This window comes from Panthera uncia, chromosome F1 (assembly GCF_023721935.1).
Source record: "Panthera uncia isolate 11264 chromosome F1, Puncia_PCG_1.0, whole genome shotgun sequence".
Lineage (NCBI taxonomy): Eukaryota > Metazoa > Chordata > Mammalia > Carnivora > Felidae > Panthera > Panthera uncia.
The window spans coordinates 56,147,537-56,175,342 of NC_064813.1; the positions used below are offsets into that span (position 1 = coordinate 56,147,537).

Consider the following 27,806-nt stretch of genomic DNA (forward strand, 5'->3'; position numbering starts at 1 on the left):
GATAAAATTGATTTTTTTCTATTTGTAATTTAAGTGGGATACCTGTAATCAAAAATAACACTTAGTGGGTCCATTCATGCAGCAGCCACTGTTTGAATGATTAAGAATGATAGGTGCTCGACCACTTAGAAGCTCACAGTTTATTTACTAGGAGGTAGTTTAAAAAAAAAAAAGGCAACCACACTGTAAGGTATTAAGGGCTGTGTAAAGAAGCATACCGGGGCACCTGGGTGGCTCAGTCAGTTAAGCGGCCAACTTTGGCTCGGTCATGATCTTGTGGTTTGTGAGTTCGAGCCCCACATCGGGCTCTGTGCTGACGGCTGAGAGCCTGGAGCCTGCTTCGGATTCTGTGTTTCTGTCTCTCTCTTTGCCTCCCCTGCTCACACTGTCTCTTTCACTCTCAAAAAGAAAAAAAGAAATGTCCCAAGTGCTGTAGGGAACATAGGCAGAAAAGCTACAGGCCTTCCATTTTCAATAAGTATTCTTTTTCTGCTATTTACAAGTTTTTATCACTCATAAAGCTACTGTTTTTTACTGAAGCCATTCACTGTTTTGCCATTTAAAAATGAAAATTCACCTTGAAACACTGACTTGAGGAAGGAAGGAGACATTATTGTATGATAACATAGTATAATTAAGGAAGTATACCATTGGGAGAATTTTTATTGTCTGGCTCCTCACGAAATAAGCGTTAGTCATTATTAGTGATATGTTCAGTCATGTTTTCTTTAAAATTTTTTTTTTAATTTTAGAGTGCGGGGGAGGGGCATAGAGAGAGGGAGAGAAAATCTTGAGGAGGCTGCACACCGAGCACAAGGCCCCCCATGGGGCTCGATCTCCCGACTGATCATGACCTGAGCCGAAGTCAAGAGTTGGATGCTTAACCTACTGAGCCACACAGGCACCCCTGTAGTCGTGTTTTCTTACAAGAAAGATGTGACTATTCTTTAACTTGTCCTTTGATAAAAATCCAAAGTGGTCATCCTAAAGAGAACTAAAATCATACCTGTGTACAGTTTTTCAGTAAAGTAACTTGGTACATAGAGCGACAAGGATGTTGAGAAGGGTTCTTGACCTGGAGTATGTGCACTGTGTGCTTCGGGAACTTTTGACTTAAGTTGGCAGCGTTGTTCAGATTGCCTTTACCCGTTGTGTTTTGTGTGTCTGTGTGTGTGTGTGTGTGTGTGTGTGTGCGCGCGTGTGTGGTTTTTCCTTTGAGAGAGTGGTGTTAAAGTCACGTCATGGTCGTGGATTTGTGTACTTCTTTTCTTCTGTCATTTTTGCTTATTGAAAAACTCAGTTATTAGGCACATAGATGTTTACATTTAGGATTATTACATCTTCCTGATGACTTGGCCCTTTTAATCACTATATAGTAGGTCTTTTTACTTTGTTGGTTCAGTTCTCCTTGTACTGAAGTCTAATTTGTCGGATATTATTATAGCATCTCTAGCTCTGTTTTGCTTAGTGTTTGCATTGTATATTTTTCCCCATAATTTTACTTTCAGTCTATCTGTGTATTCAGACTTAAAGTGCATCTCTTGGAGACCGCGTACATTTGGGCCGTTTTAAAAAATTAATTTGATAATCTCTTTGAATTGTCAGTTTATGTTAAATATAATTATTGATCTGTTTGGTAAGTGTAATATGCTCTGTTTTGTTTTTGTCCCATCTGTCTGTTGTTATTGTGTTGTTCCTCTCTTCTTCCTTTCTTGCCTCCTTTTGAGTTAATCGGTATTTTTTAGTATTCCATTTGAATTCCTCTGTCAACTTCTTACCTAGGTCTCTGGATTTTTTCAGTGCATTTTTTTCCAGTGGTTGCTCTAGAGATTACAGAATACGTTTACATATTATTACAGTCTACCTAGGACTACTATTGTACCAGATCAGATAAAATGTAAGGATTTTGTAAGAGTATTTTAATTCCCCTGACCTTTGGACTTTTATTTTCACATATACTCACATCTGCTTACACTATAAACTCCATCATATGGTGTCATAATTTTTTGCTTTAAACACTCATATGTCTTTTAAAGAAATTAAGAAATAAAAAAAATCTGTACCCTTTTTCTACTCACCCACATATTTATTCCTTTCCAGAGCTCTCTATTCCTTTGTGTAGTAGCTTCAGTTTCCATCCTGGCCACTTCTCTTCAGCCAGAAAACCTTTCTTTAGCACTTTATATAGCATATGTCTTTTGGCAGCAAGTTCTCTCATCTCTTGTTCATCTAAAAATGTCTCTATCTTCTAGTTTGAAGAATGTTTTCATTGGATGAAGAATTTGGGGGTTCCATTTGGTTTTTTTGCAGCACATCAAAAATCTTTCACTGTCACCTGACCTCCGTTGTTTCTGATGAAAAGTGGGCTGCCATTTGTATTGTCATTCCTTTGGATGTATTGTGTTGTTTCCCCCACCCCCACCGGGGCTGCTTTTAAGGTTCCCCTTCCAGGGCACCTGGGTGGCTCAGGTCATGATCTCATGGTTTGTGAGTTCAAGCCCTACATCAGGCTCTGTGCTGATGGCACAGAGCCTGCTTGGGATTCTCTCCTCTCTCTGCCCCTCACCTGCTTGTGTGCACTCTCTCTGTCTCTCTCTCTCAAAATAAATAAATAAACTTAAAAAAAAAAAAGTTTCCCCTTCCCTCCTAAACATGATTTTTAGCAGCTTGACTGATAAACAGATACATAAAGGTTAAACAGTTTGCCCAAGAATGCATAGCTAGTGAGTAGAAAAATTCATTTCAGTTGATGTTGAAGGCAGGGAAAACTCTGTTATTATTCAAGAATTGGAGTATGGATCCATGGGATGCAGACTTGAAGAGCCAATGAAACTATGGCATTTAAGGACGTAAATATGCTGCACACTCAGGGCAAGCCGTGGGGTCCCTTTGCCCCTGCTGCAGTAAGAATGAGGGAATTCACGGTCTACTGGGTTGAGTGGACAACTTGAAGAAAGAAAAATGCCAAGACCTAAACTTGTATTTTCAGCTTAAGATGGGGACTAAAACTTGTAGCTATTCTATAATTAAGCTAACACAATTTCTTGTATCTACTAGCCTTAGGGCTAAGATAGTTCTTAAACTCACTGTTTGATCCAGCATGAGCTGAATTCATTTTCTTGCCAGGTTTTCTGTTTGAGAGTTAAGTGTTGATCAGGAAGGAATGAGATTGGTTATTCCAAACTCTCCTTCAAAGAGTTTCTTGGGGAGAGAGTATGCTCGTAAGTGGTGCTGTGGCAATCTAAGAAAGAAAAAAGGCGGTTGTGGAGGGGGGGTGGTATTTGTTTGAATGGGTGTTTTATAATCAGAATTCTATAATATAAAATATTTTCCCTATATTCTATTTTATTTGTAATATAAGACTCATATAAATGCGTTCTGAATAAATTGGATGGCTCATAAAATGATCATGTTTAATGTTGAAAGTTAAGAGATCTTATTTTTAAAAAGGATTTTGGAGAATATGCTACCTTTTCCAACTCAGGGGGTGGGATGAGAAGGAATACTATTTCTAGATGAGCCCTCTGTCTTCTCCTCTGCTTTCCAGGTACAGACACAGCCATACCTGTGCTTGTCCACCAGTCTTCTACTCTGTTGGTAGAATCTGCCAGAAATAATTTAATCCTGCATCCAAAAATACATGTTACCCTAGGGGTCACTTGTTATCCAATGGGCCACATCCAGCCTTTTGCTTTGTTTTTGTATGGCCCTAAACTAAGAAAGGTTCTTATATTTTTAAGAAGCTTGAGGGTGCGGGGAATGAATATGCAACAGAGATAGCATACAGCCTACAAAGCCTAAGATATTTATTATCCAGCTTTTTATAGAAAAAATTTGCTGACCCCTCTTTTTCACTGTACTTGCTGGAGATACAAAAAAGTAAGGATTCTGCCCACATATAGCTTATTTGATCAAGAATTTCTCATTAGGGAATTGATTATATAACATCCCCTTCTTTTTTTGTTTGTTTTTGAATTTGAACATGTCTGATAAGCATCTCTAAATTATTCATTGTGCTCTCATGTTTACCTCTGAATTTAAAAATAGTGATAGCTATGTGTATCAGCTGACATTGCTGTGTAACAAACCATCCCAACACTCAGAAGCTTAAACTAACAAGCATATATAATTTCTTAGGAGCCAGTGGATCATCTGGGGAACCAGTTGATTTAATCTGGGCACAGCTGGGAATGGTTCTGCTCTGTGTATTTCTCATCTTCTGGTGTCAGCCCAGGCAAGTCCTTCTCAAGGTGATAGCAGAAGTTTGAGACCAAGCTGAAGCACAACAAAGCCTCTTGATGACTAGTTTGGGACTAGCTATACTGTTACTTCCAACTCATTCTTTTGGCCAAAGCAAATCATGTGAGTGAGCCTCCAAAGAGTGGGGAGCTTTCCCCTGCCTTCACTGGGAGGACATTGGAGAGTTACATGGCAAAGGGCATGGAAATTTGAGGCCAGTAATGCAGTCTGTCATAATATGGGTTAGCGCCAGGATGTGCCTTGCAACTAGCATTGGGAGGTGGGTATCATACCCAACAGAGATAGGGACAGGAAGGAATCATTCCTCAGAAGTCCTTCTCTGTGGGGCATCAGGAGCACAGGGGCCCTAAATTCCTTCAGTTTAGCTTTTATTTACTGAGTGTCTTCTTTGTGCCTAACACTGTACTAAGTTATGGGACTTAGGGAGCTTCAGGTCTCACCGTGAAAACAGACCATGGACACATACTTAGAAGATGGTGTGACAGTTCCAGTAGTAGAAGTTTTTACTGGATATAGAAATAGCAACAGAAGAGAGAGGGAGTCAACTCTGCTTGGTGGAAAGACATAGGAAGCGTTGTTGAGGAAGAGATAAAATTAACTCTTGAAGGATGGACAGGCCCACAGTGCCTGCAGAACAAGTTCAGGTAGAGAAGTACTATTTATGGGAAACAGTACGGCAACCTGTTAACGCTTAGAAATTGATTGTAATTAACATCTGTTTGTGCTCGGATAATACAGAATTCTCTAAGAGCCAGTGAATAACTTTGGACTTACCCCTTTTTTACATTATTTATTGCGGTAGTTTTCACACTTCAGCGTGCATCAGAGTCACCTGGAGGACTTGTCAGGACACAGATTGCTGGGCCCGCCCCTAGACCTTCTTACTCGGTAGGCCTGGAACAGGGCCAGAGAATTTGCATCTCTAACACGTTTCCGGATGACGCTGATGGTGCTGGTTCAGGGACAACCCTTTGAGGACTATTGATTTGTTGAGTCTTTCCTCTGTGTCTGGCAGTTTGCATTGTGGTGAGTGTATACAAATGAAAAGAAAACACCCCTGTCCTCAGATTGCCCGTGGTAGGGTGGCAGAGACGGAGAAGTAAGCGTATAATGATAGTACGGCGGGGTGGACGATGAGCTCCCTGAAAGTGCGGTGTGCAGTGAGAATGTACCGAGGGGGTACTAGTTCCCAGTGAGGCTAGAGGCTGCGGGTGTGTGTGAGGCACAGCGAAACCCATTCAATTCTGAGCCAGGTTTAAAAAAACTTGAAAGTAGAAGGCTCATATTTTTACGGAGCCCCTTTGTTTGATTTTCTCCTTTAAAAAAAAATCCTAAAGTAATAACGAATAGAAAAATGACCTTGAGTCATGCTTTGCATGAGATTGGTAAATGGAGTCATCTTTAATGTTGCCCTTAAGAAATTTTCCGATCAAAATTTTTTAGACAAGCTTTTACTTAATATTTGTTTATTTAAGAAATCTTTACCTCCAAGGTGGGGCTCAAACTCATGACCCTGAGATCAAGAGTCTCATGCTATTCCTCCTGAGCCAGCCAGGTGCCCCTAGACAAACTTTTAGTTGTATGCGGAAGATGGCAAAGGCTGAGTTAGTTACTTTGTAAATAAAAGATGCCCCCTTTCTTTTGTTAATTTGTGCTACTCATCTTCAGCTATTTTAAAGAAGTTTGTTGGAGAAAGATATTAACGTTTATTATGTGTGAGTCTGTATTTTCACAACTGCTAGAAATGTATGTATTTTAGGATGCAGACAAAACTGAACAAGACCAGAACAATCAGAAGTGATGACACACAGTTCACTAGGCAGGTTGACCTGGGGCTCCACGTGCTGAGCTCGCATTGGACCAGCTGTTCAGCGCAGTTGTAGGCTAGTGTGACACCATGGGACAAACTGACGTCCTTCCCTGAAGAGTAGCACTGAGGAGGAATTCAGGGGACGTTAGGTCATGGACACAGGCATCGCTGTCTCTCTTGGTTGGGCACAGTGAGCTGAGAGAGAAGGTTGGGCAGGAATTGACTAGAAGGACACCTGAAGCAGGCAGCTGGTTGGTCAGCTGACCAAACTATATGCCAGCAAATGAAAGAGTGAACATGGCAAGTAGCCAGGGCGATTTGGAGAAGCCGAAATGTACCCATGGAGTCGTTTGTCTCGGCATTAAAGACATTCTGCCCTCGTAATGACACAGCCCAGACTGTGTTCTCATCTCATCCTAAAGGGATAGTACCCTTAGAGGAGTATTGGTCTATATGGCTTCTATCTATCTCTTTATATTTTTTTAATCAAAAACATATACCTAAAGTTATGCAGAACATTTCATTTTAAATAGTTCTGTTCCCTCTGGCAAACCGAGCTGAAGTCAAGTAGAAATTATAAATAGAATTCTTGCACCGTAAAATTGTGTAGTGTGATGTATTTTTGTTGAAGTTGAATTACTCATGAAAATTATTAGTAGTCTTTTTAACTGCCCTTTTTAAAATATAACTTCATTAACAATGAAATCTTGTTAACCTCTTTCTTAGCATACATCTGTGGATGGATATACTGAACCACATATCCAGCCCACCAAATCAAGTAGCCGACAGAACATCCCTCGGTGTAGAAACTCCATTACGTCCGCGGACGAACAGCCTCACATTGGAAATTATCGTTTACAAAAAACAATAGGGAAGGGAAATTTTGCCAAAGTGAAATTGGCAAGACATGTTCTAACGGGTAGAGAGGTAAGTTTTCATGATGCTTTCTAATATTTACTTGGACCTCTCCAGAGTCTTTAAAGCTTTCCTATAGTTGATGCTGGGAATGAATGACAGTTGAAATATGGTAAAACACTGGGATGCATGTGAATGGAACATCCGTGGACACAGCCATAGTTGGCCTTTGAACGTTTAGAAAAGACTCCTCCCTTCACATAGCATCTTTTGTAAATCAGGTGTAACTACAGAGGAGCTTTTCTCAGACTTCTGTCTGCATTATACGGTTTCTGTAAACATTTCTGACTACCGTTGTTCCCTGGCCCCAGGAAGAGGGCCAGGGAAGTTCACATTAATTATTGCCTCATGTAAATTGGGTATAAATGTATATAAAGTCACCCACTAACTTTTATCTATTTAGAGCCCACATTGCACAACTGTTATTATATTGATGTTTTTCCTCAGGTAATAAGAGAATTGGGTTTCTAAAATCCCATGTGTTTTAAATTATGTGTATGTATATAGAGAAAAAATTTATGTATTTAGTAATTATTATTGTTACTAATATTTATTTAATACTTTACATAGTAAAGACTAAAAAGCAGTATTACTTAATGTTTCCCTGCTCTAGTGAGGACATTGTGAAGATCTCAGTCATAATTTGTTTTTAATAAGTTTTTCCTTCTCTCTGTCCATAATATCACTTCTGGTTGATCTTAGTCCACTTCTGGTTGATTTTAGTCCTCTGCCAGGAGCTTTTCAGGCCCAGGCTCCATCAGGCAGAGACATTGAGGACATTCAAATCCATTTGCTTACTTTGCTTCTATAAGTGAGCTTGAGCATTCAATTTGTCTTATATTATTCACGTGATACCTAACCTACTGAATTTACCAGCCCCTCCCCTCTGATAATTATAAGTTATTAAAATCATAAGTAAATGATTACCGATGATTTTTACTTTAAAAGGGGAGGCTTGGAAAAAAATAAGAAAGGTGTAATTTTATTGACTCAGAATCAGATGTGTTAAAGACTTAAGTCAGTGGGATACACAGTAAGGCTGCAGATTATCACAGCTTCACCATCTAGTTATGTGAACTCCAATGATAACTATATTACATGTAGTTGCGAATGAAACAAAAGATTTTTTTCTTTGTAATTTTTTATCCATCAAAATATGTATTCTCAAACACAGTTTAATGATTCTCTTCTTTTAGGTTGCTGTGAAAATAATAGACAAAACTCAGCTAAATCCTACCAGTCTACAAAAGGTATTTAATTATTTTAATAGTAAGTAATTAGAATGTGAGTTTATTAACATGTGATCTTCTGTAAAGTCAGTTATCCTAAATTTCCTGTTAGGTAAGATACTATATTCATCAATATGTGAAGAAAAGACGTGATGTAAAGCATTGTATTTAATAACACTTCAATTATGTTTATCAAGTGTTTGCTTGAGAAGTATCTACGACTCAAATGCGTGTACCATATGAGAGGAATTTACGTCTTCTAATTCAGTAGAGTAAAACTTTGTAACAAATGTGTTGAAATACTCAGGATTCTGCTTTGTTAAAAGTGTATTTATAGTTACATTGTCCATAGGTGGGTTTCCTTTTATTGCTTCACTTGCTTTACTTTCTTCTTCTGCAAGAACTAGTCTCTCAGCTAACTTCGAGTGAAAAGTAGGAACATTTCTTTAAACAGTGCCAAAAAAAAAAAAAAAAAAAGAGGGAGAGGAAAAAAGGTAGTTAGGGTGGAAATTGCCCTGGTAATCCTAGAAAAGCTGTTTCAGGTTGCTTCATTACTCATGTGGGAAAAGTTTCACATACTCATTTTAGTACTTTAAGAATGAAGCAAATACTTTAACACTTACGCCATATATGTTGTTTTATGTAGTGAGATAGTAAAATACATTGTAATTTTTATTAGAACGTAATGGGATCACGGTCACATATGTAAATGTGACAAATAACTTCTGAGTTCCTCAAACAGAATCTTTAATATGAGAACTTTTTAGTATGGTGTGTTTAAACTATTCCTGCTGTGATTCTAACATCTAAATAAAAATTCAGGTCTGTGATAGCAAGACTTTCCGTTTGGCTCCATGCCAGATAAGTCAGGGTATTTTTATATACGTACTTCTACTCGGAGATCTGTGTTTGTACTACTTACTGAGATTCCTTTTAAGTTTAACAGTTAATGTGACTTTTCATAGCTTTGCTATTTCTGATCAGGGAGAACAGAAAGGTTTGCTGCATTCTTTTTCCTCTGTGACTGTGAGATGGTGTACCTTATGCCTGTCTTCGGAGAGAAACTTCTGGCACCAGTCTTTTAGCTAATCGTGATGCAGTTGTATGAGATAATGCATCTGGGCAGATGCATTATTCAAAGGTTGTCTTTTTCCCCGGGGTGGGGCTTCAGTGGGGCAAATTTTGCCACCCTTCTTTCTGCTGGGAATCTTTTAAAAGTGCGCCGTGGCCCTGCCCGTCACCCATCTGGCTTTCCCACCTCTCCTGGATTAATCTGTGAGTGACTCTGGTAAACTGAGTGATTTTAAATGACCTTTAGAGACACTTGAGGCCTGTTTTGCTAGCTGGATGCACAGTAATATGACCCCCACTCTGTTCTTCCCAAAGGGGCCCGGAGAAGTATGTAGAACCGCAGTCATACTTGTTGAAACATGCAGACGTGAAGCCGAATGTTGCTTTATTTATGTGAATAACTAAAAAAATGTACTTGGTGACAAGTAATTTCTGTTGTTATTCTGCTCATCTTGCTGATGAAGTGTTTGCTTTTCCAAACAGGCATATAAAGAATGATGGCAATTTTGTTTTCTTTAATCTATGAAAATAGAATCCAAGGAAAGATGAGCATTCACTTAATGTAGCCTTTACACGTGTATATGTCATTGTTTTTGAAATAATTTTCATTTATGTTCATAGATTTGCTCTCGGTTAAGAGTTTTGGAAAAAACCAAAAAACAACCCAACAGATCAAGGCTTGGTTAGTTCCCATGCATTGTAGAATATTCAGCATTTGGCCAGTCATATCCCCCAGTCAGTTATATCTAAAAAAAGAAATAATGGGGGGCGCCTGGGTGGCGCAGTCGGTTAAGCGTCCGACTTCAGCCAGGTCACGATCTCGCGGTCTGTGAGTTCGAGCCCCGCGTCGGGCTCTGGGCTGATGGCTCGGAGCCTGGAGCCTGTTTCCGATTCTGTGTCTCCCTCTCTCTCTGCCCCTCCCCCGTTCATGCTCTGTCTCTCTCTGTCCCAAAAATAAATAAAAAACGTTGAAAAAAAATTAAAAAAAAAAAAAAAAAAGAAATAATGGAACGAGAAGTAATCCATTTGTTTTCCTTAGCATTGACAGTCAGGACCTATAGATAAAAAATAGCAAAATATATTCTCCGTGTAATAGGTGTGCTTATTAAAAGGCAGATAATGGTAACACATGTATTTGGAATAAGGGTTCATTTTAATCTCATCTCCAGAAGGGTTTGGTTAAATCTTGTTCTGGACTTGATCTGAATTTAAGCTGATTCCCATCCTTTATATTCTCTTCTGTGTGTAACATATTTTTAGGAAATAATACTTTCCATTGCCAACATCAGTGATAGACAAAGTAACCTAAATTCGATACCCCAACTGTTCAAAATTTCTGACATACAAAGTTCTCAGAAACAGTTTGGGCTTTGGAATTGTTAAGCATCTTTGGCATCAACATTGTTCACATAAGATGCTCGTGTGATTTGTATCACGTATCTTGAATTAGTGGGATCCAATTTAATGAGCTGTCATAGTTTAAAAATTATTTGAGTTTGATGCTATATTTACCTCTTCCACTTTGGACCATGAGTCTCACCTCATATTTTAATCGGTGTCTTTGGGGGTAGGGTTTATGAACTGTACTGGTGATTCCTGGGGATCTTTTAAGCAGCCTAATAATGTTGGAGGAACAGCAAAATAGTGAAACAGTTCTGTTCATAGTTCACGTACTTGAAATGTAAGATTGTCATTTTCTCAGAAATTCCACTAGGTTTTTAAACTTGGACACACTAGTTTATACATGGATGACAAAGTTTGTCTTAGCTTTCTAGTTCATAGCCACCAGGGTACAGTTTATCTGCCTTCTATGTGTTGTTTATTAATTTACATTTTCTATTGTTTTACTGTGTTGCATTATATTCCCAATTCACAAAAATGGCTCAGTGGTTCAGATTTGATTAGCTGAGTAGTAAAGTCTGTAATGAGAATAGAAATAAGACTGTCATAACTCAGCATTATGTCCTTAATAAAGAGGGCTGTTGCATTGCAGTGACATAAACCGTGTATCTCTGCGTGAGGACATTGGTTTTGTACAAGCAGGGAAATTACAAACAATCTCCAGTAACTGATATCTGAAAATTAGACTTATTAAATGAATAATCTGCTTACTCCTAGTGTCTGGTGTGTTATCTGTTGTATAAAATGTTATCAAATGGTGACCTAAGCCATTTAAACTTTGGTGAGTTTTCAGATAAAGCCACCAACCTCTCTGGTAAGCTAGTTACGTTTTCCAGAGCATCTGCAAAATAATTTGTATCACTGTCACTACAGGCAGAGAGGAGGACAGAACCACAGAAACAATATTCAGAATTAAGTTTCTTTTAGCAAATTATCAAGAAACCAAACTTGTAAAAGCAGTCATAAAATTATTGCTGAATGGTTTTATCAAGGAGAAAGCAGAAACTCTTTGGCAATATTCCTTAACAAACACCTCTGTTGGACATATGTTGAAATGCCAGTTACTGTCACATACGTATGCTTTATAGCATATTTCGCTTTATTGTTCTTTTCACACATGCGGATCATTTGAAGGAAGAGTCTGAACGAATCCTTTTGTGGGTCAGTGAAAATCTAAGTGATAAGAGAAGAGTTAGCAGGATTAACTGGGTTGTGGACTGTAAAAATTGGCTTAGAATTAATAATGGTGACCCACCGGGAGGGCCTTTTTTTGGCGAGTGTGTGTGGGGGAGGGGTGTGTGGTAATTCTGCAAGGAATGATACTGCCGTGTGAATAAATAAGATTATACCTAATGCCCAGTAACTCATTATTTCATCCTCCATGAAATCAGTGCTGAGCAACATACCTCTGATCTTGATTGGGCTTTGAAGGAAAGGCTGAAAGCAGGTTATCATGAAATCATGGCTCTTTCGTGTAGAGTGTGAAGAATTGGTGGGAAGCATATTCACACTGAAATACGATAGATTTTGAGGGAAAAGGCATTCAAACAAGTTTCCTTTAAAAGGTGATACCAATAATGTTAATATCTAGCTAAAATGTTGAAGATAAGGTAACCAAATTTTCTGAAAAAACCAAACTGTTTCCAGTGGGCCACTGACCAAATATTTGACTTTTCTAAGTCTTGTTGGCCCTCTTTAGCGACTAGCCAGAGGGCTCAGTAATGTATTATTGGGCATATTTAACGCACAAATGCTACATCCAAATATGAAGGACACCTTCTGGAGCAAGCGTATCCAAAGAGTGGATCGAGAATCCATTGCTATTAGCCTTCTCGCCGGGACTTACAGTCTTCCAGCTTTTGAGTGGATACGATTAGCAGCCTAGACTGGAGTCCGTCTGAGAGCTGTACATAATCTTCAGGGAGAAATATCTTCGGAAGCTAATCAGTCTGAATGTCGCTGACACATCATCTGATGCTGGTTCCTTTGTACAATCAATCTGTGATCGTGACTTAGGATTTTTTTAATTCAATAGAAAAAAAACCCTAGAAATGGAGACCGTCTTATGATTCAAACTAAGTGTCAGTCACATGTGTTCATTATTAATTCTTAACTTAGCAAGAATTTCTTGAAAGAAAATTGTATTTCTCCATATATTGTCTTCTTCTTCTTTTTTTTTTTCTTTGGCTGCTCCTTTTGTGTGTCCTTTATGTAGAGTCATTGTCTTTTTTGTTGGCCTCAGTGTTTCAACCCCACCAAGTTCGGTCCTCTTTTCTTTCTGTATTCCCTTCCTGGGCTGTCTCAACTACAGGCAGGGTCACAAATATATGCCTTCAACTCAGACCTCCCCTAAATTTGCTCGTGACCTTTCAAGGACAGCCCAAACCTATTATGTCCAAAACTGAACTCATGATCTCTGCCCCACCTCCTCAGTACCTCGCCACCTGGTTTTCTTCCGAGCATCCTCTCTCAGTGAATGACAACTGCCCCTGAGTTGTGCAAGCCAAAAGCCCCAGAACTGTCCTCCACTCCTCACTCTACCTATTTTCACCATCTAATCCGTCCATGAGTTGTGCTAATTTTATGTCTTACATCTTTTGAGAAGGTCTGCTTTTATCTTTTTCTATCACTACCACTCTAGACAAAGCTGCCATTGTCTCTCCCAAGGACTACCCCAGTAGCCTTCCCGCTGTTCTTCCTGCATCCGCTTGCATCCCTCCACACACACACACACACACACACACACACAAACACACGCGCACACACACGCACGCACACACACACACAGTTTAAAAAGTCATCAGGGATACAGAATACCTCTCTGACTATGCCATCCTTTATTTAAACTTTTTGATGGCATTCCGTTCTTGGAGGTCTGGAAATCAAATTCGTTAACAGTGTGTACCAGGCCCTACCTTCCTCTTCCACCTCATGACCCACCAGCTCCCCCCGGCATCTCCCTACCCCGCCTCCTACGCCTCTGGCTTCAGCACTTTCTTACATCTGCTCCTAGTTAGTCTTCCTTCCGGCCACCAGCCTCTGCAGCTCTTCACCTCACCCTCCACATAAGGCTTCTCCCCTTCATTAATGAAACCTTTATTCATTCATTCCTCACATTTCAGCCTTGGAGTCGTTTCTTCAGGGCCACCTTTGCTGCCGCCTCAACAATGTTAAATCTCTCCACCTTCTTTAAAATTAAGTACCCATAACCAAGGATTATTCATAAAAATTGCTGTAGTTCTTATTTGTTTTAGTTTGGGTAGTAGTTCTGTTTGTTTTTTGGGTTTGATGTTTGTATTCTACCTCTGACTCTTAACACCTCTATTTTGATTGCTGGGGCTTTATTGGCTGTAAAGCTTCTTTCTGTCTCTTTCTACATTCTCAGGAAACTACATAAGATTTACTGAAGAGTAGACGTGGAAGGGTTTTCTCTTGGAACTGGAGGAGGCTAGGAATCTACATCACCCATGAGTTGTAGACTAAACCATCTGATTGTTTTATTCATTCATTCATTCATTCATTCACTTATTTATTTATTTATTTATTTGTTTGTTTGTTTATTTATTTAAAGTGTATTTATTTTAGGGAGAGAGAACGAACAGGGAAGGGGCAGAGAGAGAGTGAGAGAGAGAGAATCCCCAAGCAGGTTTCATGCTGTCAGCACAGAGCCCAGCGCGGGGCTTGATCCCACAAACTGTGAGATCATGACCTGAGATGAAATCAAACACTTAACCGACTGAACCACCCAGGCTCCCTTAAACCATCTGGTTGTTTTAAAAGTCATAGTGTCATTTTGTTATTTGAAGAGTCATACTCTTATTTTTTTCTAATTTGGGCAGTTTGTTGAAATAGTAAACTGGTCTATTTTTGATTCTTGGATAGGAACTTCAAAATGTCCTTCCCATTTTAAAAATAGTTACTTTTTTATGACATTTGTTAGACTAAACTATTTCATTTCTAGTATTTTTTTAAGAAATAAGATAGTACAGCTACAACTAAAGCCTTATGTTTTATTTCTGGGTTCTATTCCTATATTTTCTTTCCTACCTGGAAATAACTACTGTTCTGAACTTGATCTTTCTTATTCCCATTCAAATTTAAAATGGTTTTTCCCATGTGTGTTTCCATACGTAAAAGACTACATATTATTTTTTAAGCTTCTTGTTTTTGTACAGCTTGCTTCTTCCACGTACCATTACCTCACAGTTTTAGTCATGTTAGTGTATATAGTCTAGTTCATTTATTTTCACTACTGCTATTGGCATGCATGAATATGCTACAGTTTGCCCATTGTCTTGTTAATAGATACACTACAGTTTGTGTATTTTTTGTTAGTTGACATGTAGATTGTTCCTGGTGTTTTTGTGTTTCACTTTTTCTTTTTAAGTTAGTTAGCTTTTTGTTTTTGCTGCAGAAGCAGTGAGGCAACGATCATTATTGTGTACGTCTATTTGTGAAGGTGTGTAAAAGGATGTATCTGTCCAAGCAGAATTGCTAGGTTGAAGGTCATGCATATCCTCAGCTTTACCAGCTAATGTCAAATTGCTCTTCAGAGTGGTTGCGCCAATTTATACTTCTGCTAACACTGTATGATACTTACTATTGGTCTTCATTTTTGTCAGCACTTTATATTATCAGATTTCTTCATTTTTTTCCAATGTTATGAATGCATTATGGTATCTCATTTTAATTTCCGTCATTTGTAATTTAAACTGTTTTCAAATTTGATCTGTTTTATGTTTAATATCTTTCCTCTGAAATTATTTGATCTGTTATCTCAGTACATTTACTTAACATCAACTTGAGCTCAGAGACATATAAGACCTTGGGAAGGACTCAAGCAATGTAAAATTAGAACCAGTTTATAAGAAATAAGAATCTTACAATCTGGTAATCTATCTAGATGAAACTTGGAAAGTGGCCCAGCCTGTCATTTAAAGAGCGTTTTCTTCTCTTAACTTTGCAACAAACAATTGACTTACAAGTTGTCAAGGTTGGAAAGCAATACTGAACAATTGTCCTATTTTTTTTAGTGAGATGTCATCTAACATATATTCATTTGATTGTATTCAGATCTTTTTTGAACTACCATTTCATGGGAAGAACTTAAGAAATTAGCCTGTTGTTAAACTGCTACTAGCAATAACTATATAAAATACGTGGTGTACCAATAACACGTCTGGAGACTTAAAAAGGAGTAAAAAGATGATCCTGGAAATTTAAAAGCTGAAAGCTTAATCTATAGGGTTCTGTTAATACAGGCATTTCATCTACAAAACCCCTCAATGGCGGGAGCCTCTGAGCGAGACTAAACGAGAACCCGGCAGTCTCTTGGACCTGAATATCACTTGCACTTGGCACCACACCTCACTTTAATAGACCAGTAAACTGTTGGGATGCCTGGGTGGCTCAGTCAGTTAAGCGTCCAACTTTGGTTCAGGTCTTGATCTCATGGTTAGTAGATTCGAGCTCCGCATGGGGCTCTGTGCTGACAGCTCGGAGCCTGGAGCCTGCTTCAGATTCTGTGTGTGTGTGTGTGTGTGTGTGTGTGTGTGTGTGTGTGTCTGTCCCTCTCCTGCTCATGCTCTGTCCCTCAAAAATAAAGAAACTTAAAAAAAAAGGTTTAAAAAAATAGACCACTAAACTGCTATCAAAGATAGAGATAGGATTTTTACAAAGATTACAGTGAAGGCAAAGAAGGGCTTCCTGCCCCTCGCCAAACCGCAATCAGGCCAAAATGCTGGAAAGGCCAAGAAGGCTGTGTCGACAGGTGCAAGAACATCTGAATGTCGCCGTCCTCCTATGAGCCCAGTCCCCCAAGACTGATGACAGCCTGGAAGATCTCGCCCAGTGGGAACAAGCTTGACCACTGTGCCTTTGTCAAGTTCCCTGGGACCACGGGGTTGTTCTCCATGTGCCTCGAGACCAAAGGAGCAGTGCAGGAATCCTGTGACAAGGGTACACGGTGAGCGGGTCTGGTGGAAGGAAGATGATGTGCATTTGACTGACCCCTGACTATGATACTTCGGGTGTAAATAGAACGAGGATTGTCTAAGCCATATCCACGTGGCTACTTCTAAATATAACCGATTTTTCCCACCACCAAAAAAAAAAAAAAAAAAAAAAAAGCAAGAGGCAGGAAGGAAGAGAACAGTTGAGAGGAGAAAAAGAAAATGCTCATAATTGAGGCAAATACTGATTAACACTGATGGAGTTTGATCCTGACCTTAAGCCCTAACAAAAAGGACTGAATTGAAAAGTAAATATCTCGGGGCACCTGGGTGGCTCAGTCGGTTAAGCGTCCGACTTCAGCTCAGGTCATGATCTCGCTCCGTGAGTTCGAGCCCCGCGTCGGGCTCTGTGCTGACAGCTCAGAGCCTGGAGCCTGTTTCAGATTCTGTGTGTGTCTCTCTCTCTGCCCCTCCCCTGTTCATGCTCTGTCTCTCTCTGTCTCAAAAATAAATAAACGTTAAAAAAAAAAAATTTTTTTTTTAAATAAAAAAAGAAAAAAAGAAAAGTAAATATCTCTCTTGTTTACTAACTTCAGTTACCTGGAACAACGCCAGGAACCAAGAAGGAAACAAAGGCCTCTGAACAGCGAGAATAGCTGTCACAAAGTCCAAACACTGAGGTCCCTCCCTGCCTTTTAGTTAGAGAAAACCCATCGCAAGCCTTCACTCAGCACTCATTTCTCTAATTCGGCGCACAGAATTTGAACAAACCCTAGCCTCAATTTCCAGCCCACAGCAAAGTTGAAATAGTAAGTTTGGAGGGTATTAGCGAATTCAGAGCTTTCCTGCTAAGTTTGAGAATGCTAGGAACATCGTGATGTCACAGTTTGAAAGCGAGCAAGGGAAATGAACTACAAATTAGAATCAGAAACTCAACTAGTGCTGTGGGACTGTTTAATATATTTGCAAACCTTTGTGTTCCTGACTTGTACCTGGGCGTATGATACATGTGATAATTAATTTTTTTTAACGATAATTGTCTATCTCAAGGTAAACTTATCATGGTCTGAATTTTCAACTCTCCTTCTCCCCTCAGCCCTGTCCACCTTTCTTAGAATAGCCTGGAATAGCAGGCACTGGTAAGATTGGCACCCTCGCTGATAAAGGTCTTCTCTGAGCTAAAAGATCACAGACATGTGGCTCGCTGTCTCTCCCTGCTCCCTTTGACTCGGGCAGCTGAGGTGGTTAATTAGTCCCATCTCTTTCCTGTGTGCAGCCAGCTGGAATATTGCAGTTTAGGGAAGGGCACGAGGGGAGTCGCGAAGAGGAAGAGACATCTTAGACCTTTACTCAAGCCATGTGCTACCGTGCAGTTGGTCCCAGCTCTCTGGATTTGGAGTGTTAATGATCCATATCTAGCTGACAACTGAAGTGTTTCTTTGGGAGGAAGGGTGATCGGTAGGTCAGGCCACTGGCGTTTGATTATCCTGAGTCGGGATGCCCCTTAACACACACCGATCGCTCTTCCAACAGCAGCCACTCTTGGTCTTTCCACCGTTGCCTGTCATTTTTAGCCTTCACACACCCGACCCACACAGACATTCGTGCTCTTGCTTATTACGGTTTTTTCCTCACTTCTTGTCAACAATTACTGAAGGAGAGGAAACTAAGGATAGAACAGTACATTGAAGACATCTTTGAGATATAGGAATCCAATGACATGGTCTTAATTTTTTAACTGGAATAAGAAATTACCTTATGAGAACTTTGGCCCTTCCTGTAACTGTTTCTCCTGCTTCATCCCCAGATGGCAGTGGCGCGGTACTTCTGTTCAGGTATGCCCTAATGTTCACAAGATCATTGTAATCCTCTCCCCAGCTCATCTCACTTCTTGGTAGAACACAAGGGCTAAATTCTAGGTTCTTGTCAGGGACCGCATTAGTGAATTCAGTGCCAGTCCAAAACCCAGCTTAGGGAACAAACAAACCAACAAGCAAACCCCAGTATCTGTGGAGAAGTGCTTGAAGCATGTACAGCTAAGCCATTCCTTTAGAATGGCAGACACGGAGCATGTTGTCAGACGTGGAGCTGCCGGGAGGCATCAGCATGTTTTTGTTAGTTCTGGGGTATGTCTCAACCAGTTTGCTTCCAAGAGTAAACCACCAAATTTGCCAGTAATTTCATAAAAATTAATGAGAAATAACCTCAAGATTATCCCTGTGACAACATTGTCTACACACTTAGAATCCTATGTGCTTCCTTGAGGCAGAAGAGAAGGAAGAGGAGCTGGAATTAGAGCTCGTATGGAATGACACGCTACACTCCCTGGGCCACTTTCTGGAGAAAATAAGGTGGAAACCCTCTTTTGCCTGCCGTAAGGAGCGGTTAATTGAAAAAGTATGGTAAAGGGAGGAATTATGAAAACTTATATAGATATTTAACATTTAAATTGAACACATCAGTGTATACCATTGAACAATTTAAGGCCATTTAAGGCCAAGGTTTCTCCCCCACCCCACCCCCCCTTCTTAGTTTGGGCCTGTTGATTGGCATTTAGCTTTGTTTATCTTGCACAAATCTCACCCCTAAACCCACACTTGCTGCTATTTCCAGGTTTATTTTATTTTTTTAATTAATGAGGGAGAATTTAAAGATACCCAGGAATGATCTGAGAGCAGCCCCAAGATTTTATTTTAATCTTTGATATTTATTCTGCCCACACTTAAGTGGGCAGCAATTTCTCTAGCAGCTTTTATCTAGAATTTACAGATTTTTTTGTGTTTTTTTGTGTGTGTTGTTTTGTTTTGGTTTTTGTTAAACAACAAACTTGAATTCATTGGTTTATGTAACATTTAATTGTATTGGACAAACTTTAAGGCAACTGCCTGTGATCCCCACTTCTGGTGTTCACACCTTTGTATAATCCCTTCCCCTTGAATGTGGGCGGGACCATTGACTTGTTTCTAACCAACAGAATATGGAAAAGGTGATGGGATTTCACTCCCATGATTACATTATGTTATATAAAACTGCCTTTCTAGCCAACATGCCCTAAAGATTATCCATGCTGGCTTGAATATAGTAAACAGCCATGTTGGAGAAGCCTAACTTGGCAAGGACATGTAAGCAGTCTCTAAGAGGTAAGGGCGGCCTCTGCTCGAGAGCAAGTAAGAAACCAGCATCCTCAGTCCTAAAGCTGCAGCCTGGGTTAGCTTGGAAATGGATTCCTCCCCAGTCAGACCCCTAGATGAGACTGCAGCACCTCGATGGGAGCCAGAGGACCCAATGAAGCCCTACTGATGCACAGAAACTGTGAGATGATAAATGTGTGTCGTTACAAGTTGCTAGAGTGTGGTAATTTCTTATTCAGCGATAGAAAGCGAATATACGGACTTCAAGCTGTCTTACAAAGCTGTAATCATCAACACAGTATGGTGCTGGCATAAGAACAGACACTCAGATCGATGGAACAGAATAGAGAACCCAGAAATGGACCCACAAACGTAGGGCCAACTAATCTTTGATAAAGCAGGAAAAGAATATCCAATGGAATAAAGACAGTCTCTTCAGCAAGTGGTGCTGGGAAAACTGGACAGCGATATGCAGAAAAATGAACCTGGACCACTTTCTTACACCATACACAAAAATAAACCCCAAATGGATGAAAGACCTCAATGTAAGACAGGAAGCCATCAAAATCCTGGAGGAGAAAGCAGGCAAAAACCTCTTTGACCTTGGCCGCAGCAACTTCTTACTCAACACGTCTCCAGAGGCAAGGGAAACAAAAGCAAAAATGAACTATTTGGACCTCATCAAAATAAAGAGCTGCACAGCAAAGGAAACAATCAGGAAAACTAAAAGGCAACTGATGGAATGGGAGAAGATAGTTGCAAATGACCTATCAGATAAAGGGTTAGTATCCAAAATCTATAAATAACTTATCAAACTCAACACCCAAAAAACAAATAATCCAGCAAAGAAATGGGCAAAAGACATGAATAGACACTTTTCCAAAGAAGACATCCAGCTGGCTAACCGACACATGAAAAAATGCTCAACATCACTCATCATCAGGGAAATACAAGTCAAAACCACGGTGAGATACCACCTCACGCCTGTCAGAATCGCTAACATTAACAACTCAGGCAATAACAGATGTTGGCGAGGATGCTGAGAGAGAGCATCTTTTTTGCACTGCTGGTGGGAATGCAAACTGGTGCAGCCACTCTGAAAAACGGTATGGAGGTTCCTCAAAAAAACTAAAAATAGAACTACCCTACAACCTAGCAATTGCGCTATGGGGTATTTATCCAAGGGATACTGGTATGCTGTTTCACAGGGGCACATGCACTCCAATGTTTATAGCAGCACTACCAACAATAGCCAAAGTATGGAAAGAGCCCAAATGTCCATCAGCAGATGAATGGATAAAGAAGATGTGATAGGGGCACCTGGGTGGCTCAGTTGGTTAAGCATCCGACTTCAGCTCAGGTCATGATCTCGCAGTTCGTGGGTTCGAGCCCCACATCAGGCTCTGTGCTGACAGCTCAGAGCCTGGAACCTGTTTCATATTCTGTGTCTCCCTCTCTGTCTCTGACCCATCCCTGTTCATGCTCTGTCTCTCTCTGTCTCAAAAATCAATAAACGTTAAAAAAAATTGAAAAAAAAAAGAAGATGTGAAATAGATATACAATGGAGTATTACTTGGCAATCAAAAAGAATGAAATCTTGCCATTTGCAACTACGTGGATAGAACTAGAGGGTGTTACGCTAAGCGAAATTAGAGAAGACAAATATATGACTTCACTCATATGAGTACTTTAAGACACAGAACAGATGAACATAAGGGAAGGGAAGCAAAAATAATATAAAAACAGAGAGGGGGACAAAAATATAAGAGACTTAAATATGCAGAACAAACAGAGGGTTCCTGGGGGGGTTGTGGGAGGGGGGTGGGCTAAATGGGTAAGGGGCATTAAGGAATCTACTCCTGAAATCATCTTTGCTCTATATGCTAACCAACTTGGATGTACATTTAAAAAATAAATAGAAATTAAGAAAAAAGAAGAGGGGCGCCTGGGTGGCGCAGTCGGTTAAGCGTCCGACGTCAGCCAGGTCACGATCTTGCGGTCCGTGAGTTCGAGCCCCGCGTCAGGCTCTGGGCTGATGGCTCGGAGCCTGGAGCCTGTTTCTGATTCTGTGTCTCCCTCTCTCTCTGCCCCTCCCCCGTTCATGCTCTGTCTCTCTCTGTCCCAAAAATAAAAAAAAAAAAAAAAAAAAAAACGTTGAAAAAAAAGAAAAAAGAAGAAAACAGATATACTAGTTAAATTATCTGTTTACAGTAACACGTATACCCGACAAATATGTTTGGGACCTAGATCACCTCTGGCAAGCATTCTGTTCAACTTAAGGAGTGCAAGGACGCGGGGCGCACCGTGGACTGAATGTTGAGGGTGCTCGGATGGCGCACGTTAGATTTGCAGAGGGGATGTGGGGGCCAGTTACAGGCTTCTATACTGCAGTGCTGGTGAGTTGTGCTTTTATAGTCAGATACAACAAGTTAACAGGTGAAGTCTTAATAAGAAAGCAAGACTAAGTAAAGAAAACAGGCAGTTTATTTATATGTAAGCGTAGAGAACAAGATTGGTATTGGGCACTTTCCTGTTGCAAAGACACGATAGTGATAATACTGAAGAATGCAAATGAAACTTACAGTATTGCTGCTCATATTGATAGCCAGTCCAGCTACTTTAAAACCTGTATAGTATAGCAAAACCAAAACAGGGACTATTTGTGTTTATTCTTTATAATACGCTCACATGTAAATTTTATCTACTAGTGTGTGAATTTTATCTGCTAATGTGCTGTAGCAAGAGAAAAAAAAAGTTTGAAACCAGAAGTACACGTTTTCTGAAAATCTAACCCAGAGAGTCCTGCACGTGCCGTCAGCCCAGTGAGTCCCTGGGCAAAGGTGACGTGATGATGGGCCCCTTACTTCCTCTTTGGGAGGTACTTCCTCTTTTACTTCTTTGGGGCTCTCAGGGAGGTAAGGGTCTTGTTCAGAGGAGGGGGGCATTAGGTAAGTAGACAGGGGAGGCCTAGATGGTGTCAGCAGCTAAGGTAAGAGCGCTGTGGGGGCACCTGGGTGGCTCAGTCGGTTAAGCGTCCGACTTCGGCTCAGGTCATGATCTCACGGTTCATGGGTTCGAGCCCCGCATTGGGCTCTGTGCTGACAGCTCGGAGCCTGGAGCCTGCTTTGGATTCTATGTCTCCTTCTCTCTCTGCCCCTCCCCCACTTGTGCTCTGTCTCTCTCTGTCTCCCCCCCCCCCAAAAAAAAAGAACCCTGTGTGTGTTCTGAGGGGACTCCTCACCCAGAACACAGGAGATCCCTCGGGACTCTACCCCTGCCATCAGTCCTCACAAGTCTGGGCAGGGGCGGCATCTCCTCAGTCCTATGTCTGGTACCCCCTGGACATCGTTCCCTCTGCTGACCTGAGCACCCCACTCAGACCAACCACTCAGACCACCAATCTCCCTGAGAGCCTCAAGGAGGAAGTGAGGGTATGTGACTTCTGGTCCCCTCTGCCCAGGGCCTCTAGGACTGCTCATGAGAATGACCCATTCTCTGATGGTGCAAAGTAGAAACAAAAAGGTGTTTGATGAACAATCCATGTTCACTACTATCCACAGGCATCTGGTATTGTTGGAAATGCAGGCTCGAAAATTGGCTTGAAAAGACTCAGGAAAACAAACAACCAATTAAAAAGTGGTCGAATGATCTGAACAGACATCTCATCAAAGAAAACATATAGATGGCAAATAAGCATATGGAAAGATGATCAACGCCGTCTGTTATTAGGAATTGGAAATTTGAACAACAGTGAGATGCCACCACACACCTATTAGAATGTGAAAATACAAAACACTAACAACGCCAAATACTGCTGAGGATGTAGAGTAACGAGAACTCTCATTGCTGGTGGGAATATTAAATGGCATGGCCACTTTGGAAGACAGTCTGGTGGTTTCTTACAGAACTAAACATACCTACCGTAAAATCCACCAGTCATCCTGCTTGCCATTTACCCAAATGAGTTACAAACTTACATCCACACAAAAACCTGCACACGGTTTACAGCAGCTTTATTCGTAATTGTCAAAACTTGGACGCAATCAAGATGTCGGTTAACGGATAAATAAACTGGTACATCCATACAATGAAATATCATTCGGTGCTAAAAATAAATGCTCTGTCAAGTCATGGAAGGACACGGAGGAACATTGAATGTATATTAACTCAGTGAAAGAAGTCAACCTGAAAAGGTCACATATTCCATGATTCCAGCCGTATGATCGTCTCAAGAGGTAAAACTATGGAAAAAGTAAAAAAAGATTAGTGGTTGTCGGGGATTTATGGGAGGGAAGGGTGAGTAGGTGGAGCATGGGGAATATCTAGGGCAGTGAAACTAGTCCGTGTGATACTGTAGTGTTGGATACGTGTCATTATACCTTTGTTGAGCCCCCTGGAACGTACAACACCGAGAGTGAACCCTAATGTAAACGATGGACTTCCCGTGAACGTGTCAAGAATTTTCGTTATGGCACTGACTGCAGTAGGGAAAATACATCAGTAAGTTAAGCATCCTCAACAGAACAGTGTATAAACTGTAGTTTCCTCATGTACTGTAACGGAACATGGCAATTAAAGTAAATGGACCAGATCAATACATACCAGGGGTAGAACAAAGAAACATAATGTTGAAGAAAAAATAAGTTTAGAGAGATATATTCAATATGACTCCACTTATATAAAGTTTAAAACAAAAAAGTTAATATTGCTATTTATATATGCACTACCGAAAATTAATAAAAGCTTATAGCTTGTTATATACCAGCATTAGGGTAGTGGTTTTACCTAGGATGGGGAGGAAGAAAAAGAGAGAGAGGGATACTCTAGCTATGACTAGAATGATTAATGTCTTCATATTTTATTAAATAATTAAAATTCATAATTTTTCTTAAAAATAAAATCTCATGAAAATATTGCAGAACATTAACATAAGTTGTTTAATCTTGGTAGTGAATACGGAGGTAAGTGCTATATTTGTTTCTGTACTTTTTAACAAATTTGAAATATTTCATAATTCAAAAAGTGAAGGAAGAGCATTCATTCCAGGCAGAGGGGGGAAGAGCGTGTGCAAAGGCCCTGAGTAGTGAGGGATCTTAGCAAGTTCAGCTGAGAAAGATGGCTGGTTGCCTTAAGTGAAGTCCATCTAGGAGACGTCCATGTCGATGGTACGTAGTGTCATGAGATAAGCACGGCAAGGTAGGCAAGATACTGATTTTCAAGGCCTGGTAGCCCATGTTGAAGATCTTGTTCTAATGGCATTGGAAAATCAGCAGTGGTGATCAGCAGTGTAGTGCTGCATGGTTAATGGGTTGGAGGATGGGAGGACAGAAAAGAGAATGCAGAATGGACGTATAGAGACCTATGGGATCCAGTGTGACAGTGTTGCCTGTATGGATAGATAGAAGTTGACAGATGTGAGATGAATTTTGGAGGTCGGGTCAGTAGGTCTTGGTGATAGATCTGATGTGCAGACTTCGGGGAGGCATGTAGTTAAGGATGACTCCCAAGTTTCTGTAGATATGGAGGAGAGCTAGGATGAGATTTTAGTGGTAGATAAGCCTTATGTAGGTTTATCATTGGTGTGAAATTTTTTGAGGCATATCAACACATTATATTCTGTTTTTAACTTGTGTTAAAGTACACCTAAGATTTACCATTTTAACCATTTTTAAACACAGTTCAGTGGTGTCAAATACATTCATATTATTGTGCACACATCACCACCGGCCATCTCCAGAACTTTTTTCATCTTCCAAACTGAGAACTCTATACCCATTAGACAGTGAAACTCTTTGCCTCAGTCACTCCAGGCCTTGGCTGGCTTCTGTGTCTATCAGTTTGACCTTATTCTACATACCTAATATACACGGGAAATCATATGGTATTTCTCCTCCTGCAACTGGTTTATTGCATTTAGCCTAATATCCTCAAGGTTTGTCCATCTTAGTGTATGTCAGAATGTCTTTCCTTTTTAAGACTGAATGTTATCCCGGGTGCCTGGGTGGCTCAGTTGAGTGAGCGGCCGACTCTTGGTTTCGATCTCACAGTTTATGGGATCAAGCCCTGCATCAGGCTCTGTGCTGATAGCACAGAGCCTGCTTGGGATTCTCCCTCTCCTTCTCTCTTTCTGCCCCTCCCTCACTCTGCCCCTCCCTCACTCGTGCATGCTCTCTCTCAAAATTAAAAAAAATTGTTTTATTAATTTAAAAAAAAGACAATATTATTCTATTGTATGTATATACGACATTCTGTTCATTTATTCATCAGTTGAAACTCGGGCTGCTTCTTCCTTTTAGCTGTTGTGAACGTAGGTGTACAACAAATGCTTGTTTGAGTCCCTGCTTTTAGGTGTATACACTTTAACCACATCCTTGCCAAGACTTGTTATTTTGTTTTGTTTAATAGTAGCCATCCTGAGTCTGAAGGGTTACCTCATATTGTGGTTTTGATTTGCATTTCCCTAATGATTAATGATGTTGAGCTTCTTTTCACATTCTCTCTGGCCATTTGTATATCTTCCTTGGAGAAATGTCCCCTCTGAAAGCATTAACCTTAGATCATATGTCATAATATAGACTTTTTTCGAATATTATCAGTTATTGGCCCTTCTGTTTTCCTGAACTAGATGCTTGATTCTGAACTTAACATGTACTCAAAAGACAGCATAGAGCAAAAAAATGCCAGATCACACTTCTGAAAAATGGGCCCTATATTGAAAAATAAAAGGCATGAATTTTTAACATTCGTGTTTCAAGTGACTTATTTTCAGTATGTTTTGGCTTTATATAATGTGGTAAATAAATTTTTATTGTCCTTTACTATTATACAAGTCTCCTTAAAAATGCTACTGAAAATAGTCTTGTTTCCTTTTCAAATTTTACTTAGTGTAGGTTTATATCATTTAATCTTTCATAAAGTGCCTGATCAACCAGTAGAGGTGACCAAAGTATCAGAACCACCACCCCCTTCCCCTCCCCACCACCCCAGCCTCCAAGGAAGCTTGGTTTTGGATAAAAATCATGTGAGAGATCATTTAGTTTCATTTCCACAGTATTTTTCTTTTATTGCCAGTAATGAAGAGTAGTCAAATAAAAGTGCAAGTTTTATTGTATGTGGTGTATTCACACACATGTACACACGCAAACAGAACCATCTGAGTTCATCTCATTATAATTGTCCTGGAAATCAAGTCTCAGCAAAGGTAGAGGTCAATCTGAGAAACAAATCTCTTGTTTCTTTCTTAGCTCATTACCAGGATCTTCTAGTGTCTTGTACGAAGATGAATTTCTTCAAGCGAATGGTTTTAACAGAAATATGTCTACCTGTTTTCTTTAACAGTTGTTTCGAGAAGTACGAATAATGAAGATATTAAATCATCCTAACATAGGTATGAAATTTATGTATACAATTAATGATGAAGTGTATTCCTTAATTTGAGACTATTTGAAAAGGTAGAATTTTACAGAAATTGAAGGCTGCAAATGGCTATTTTCTACTGCGTTGCTGTCTTAAGCTCTCCATTAAAATAATATATTTGAATTGGAGTTAATGCATGTGAATATTTTTTGTATCTCCTTTCTAAATTTCCCTAAATAGAGATTGCTTGCCATTGCAGTATTTATAAGAAATGAATTCCAGATAATTTGATAATATGCATTTAGGTTTGATCATAGGGCAAAATAACTAATTTGAATTTTAAAGAAAATAGGGTTGATTTCAGTTTTAGTGAATTTATTCCTATAAGTTCTGGTTTTCCCCTACATTTACAAATAAATAGATTGATTACATACATGTAACATATCAAGTCAATGGATGATAAGAAGGAAAAAGTAATTCTTCTTTTAACCTGCCCATTTTCTAAACACTTGTTTCTTTCACATTTAAAAATATTATATTTACTAGAGATATTAATGTGATTCTTTGTGGTATATCATTTCAACTATGTAAGTCTGATAATTTGGTGTTTTTTTTAACCAAAAACTTTTATAATACCAAATAATTATAGAATATTTATGTTTCTGTACCAAAGATTGGTCAA

General features: G+C 39.8%; 1 protein-coding gene across 2 annotated transcripts in view; it reads left to right on the plus strand.

Annotated features, from left to right (window-relative positions):
* Window positions 1-27,806, plus strand: part of MARK1 (microtubule affinity regulating kinase 1) — a 117,141-nt gene that overhangs the window by 41,199 nt on the left and 48,136 nt on the right. For both annotated transcript variants that reach the window (XM_049634580.1, XM_049634579.1), the window contains exons 2-4: window positions 6,797-6,997; window positions 8,182-8,235; window positions 27,107-27,155. In XM_049634580.1, coding sequence (XP_049490537.1) covers window positions 6,797-6,997; window positions 8,182-8,235; window positions 27,107-27,155 — 304 coding nt within the window. The remainder of the gene's footprint in view (window positions 1-6,796; window positions 6,998-8,181; window positions 8,236-27,106; window positions 27,156-27,806) is intronic.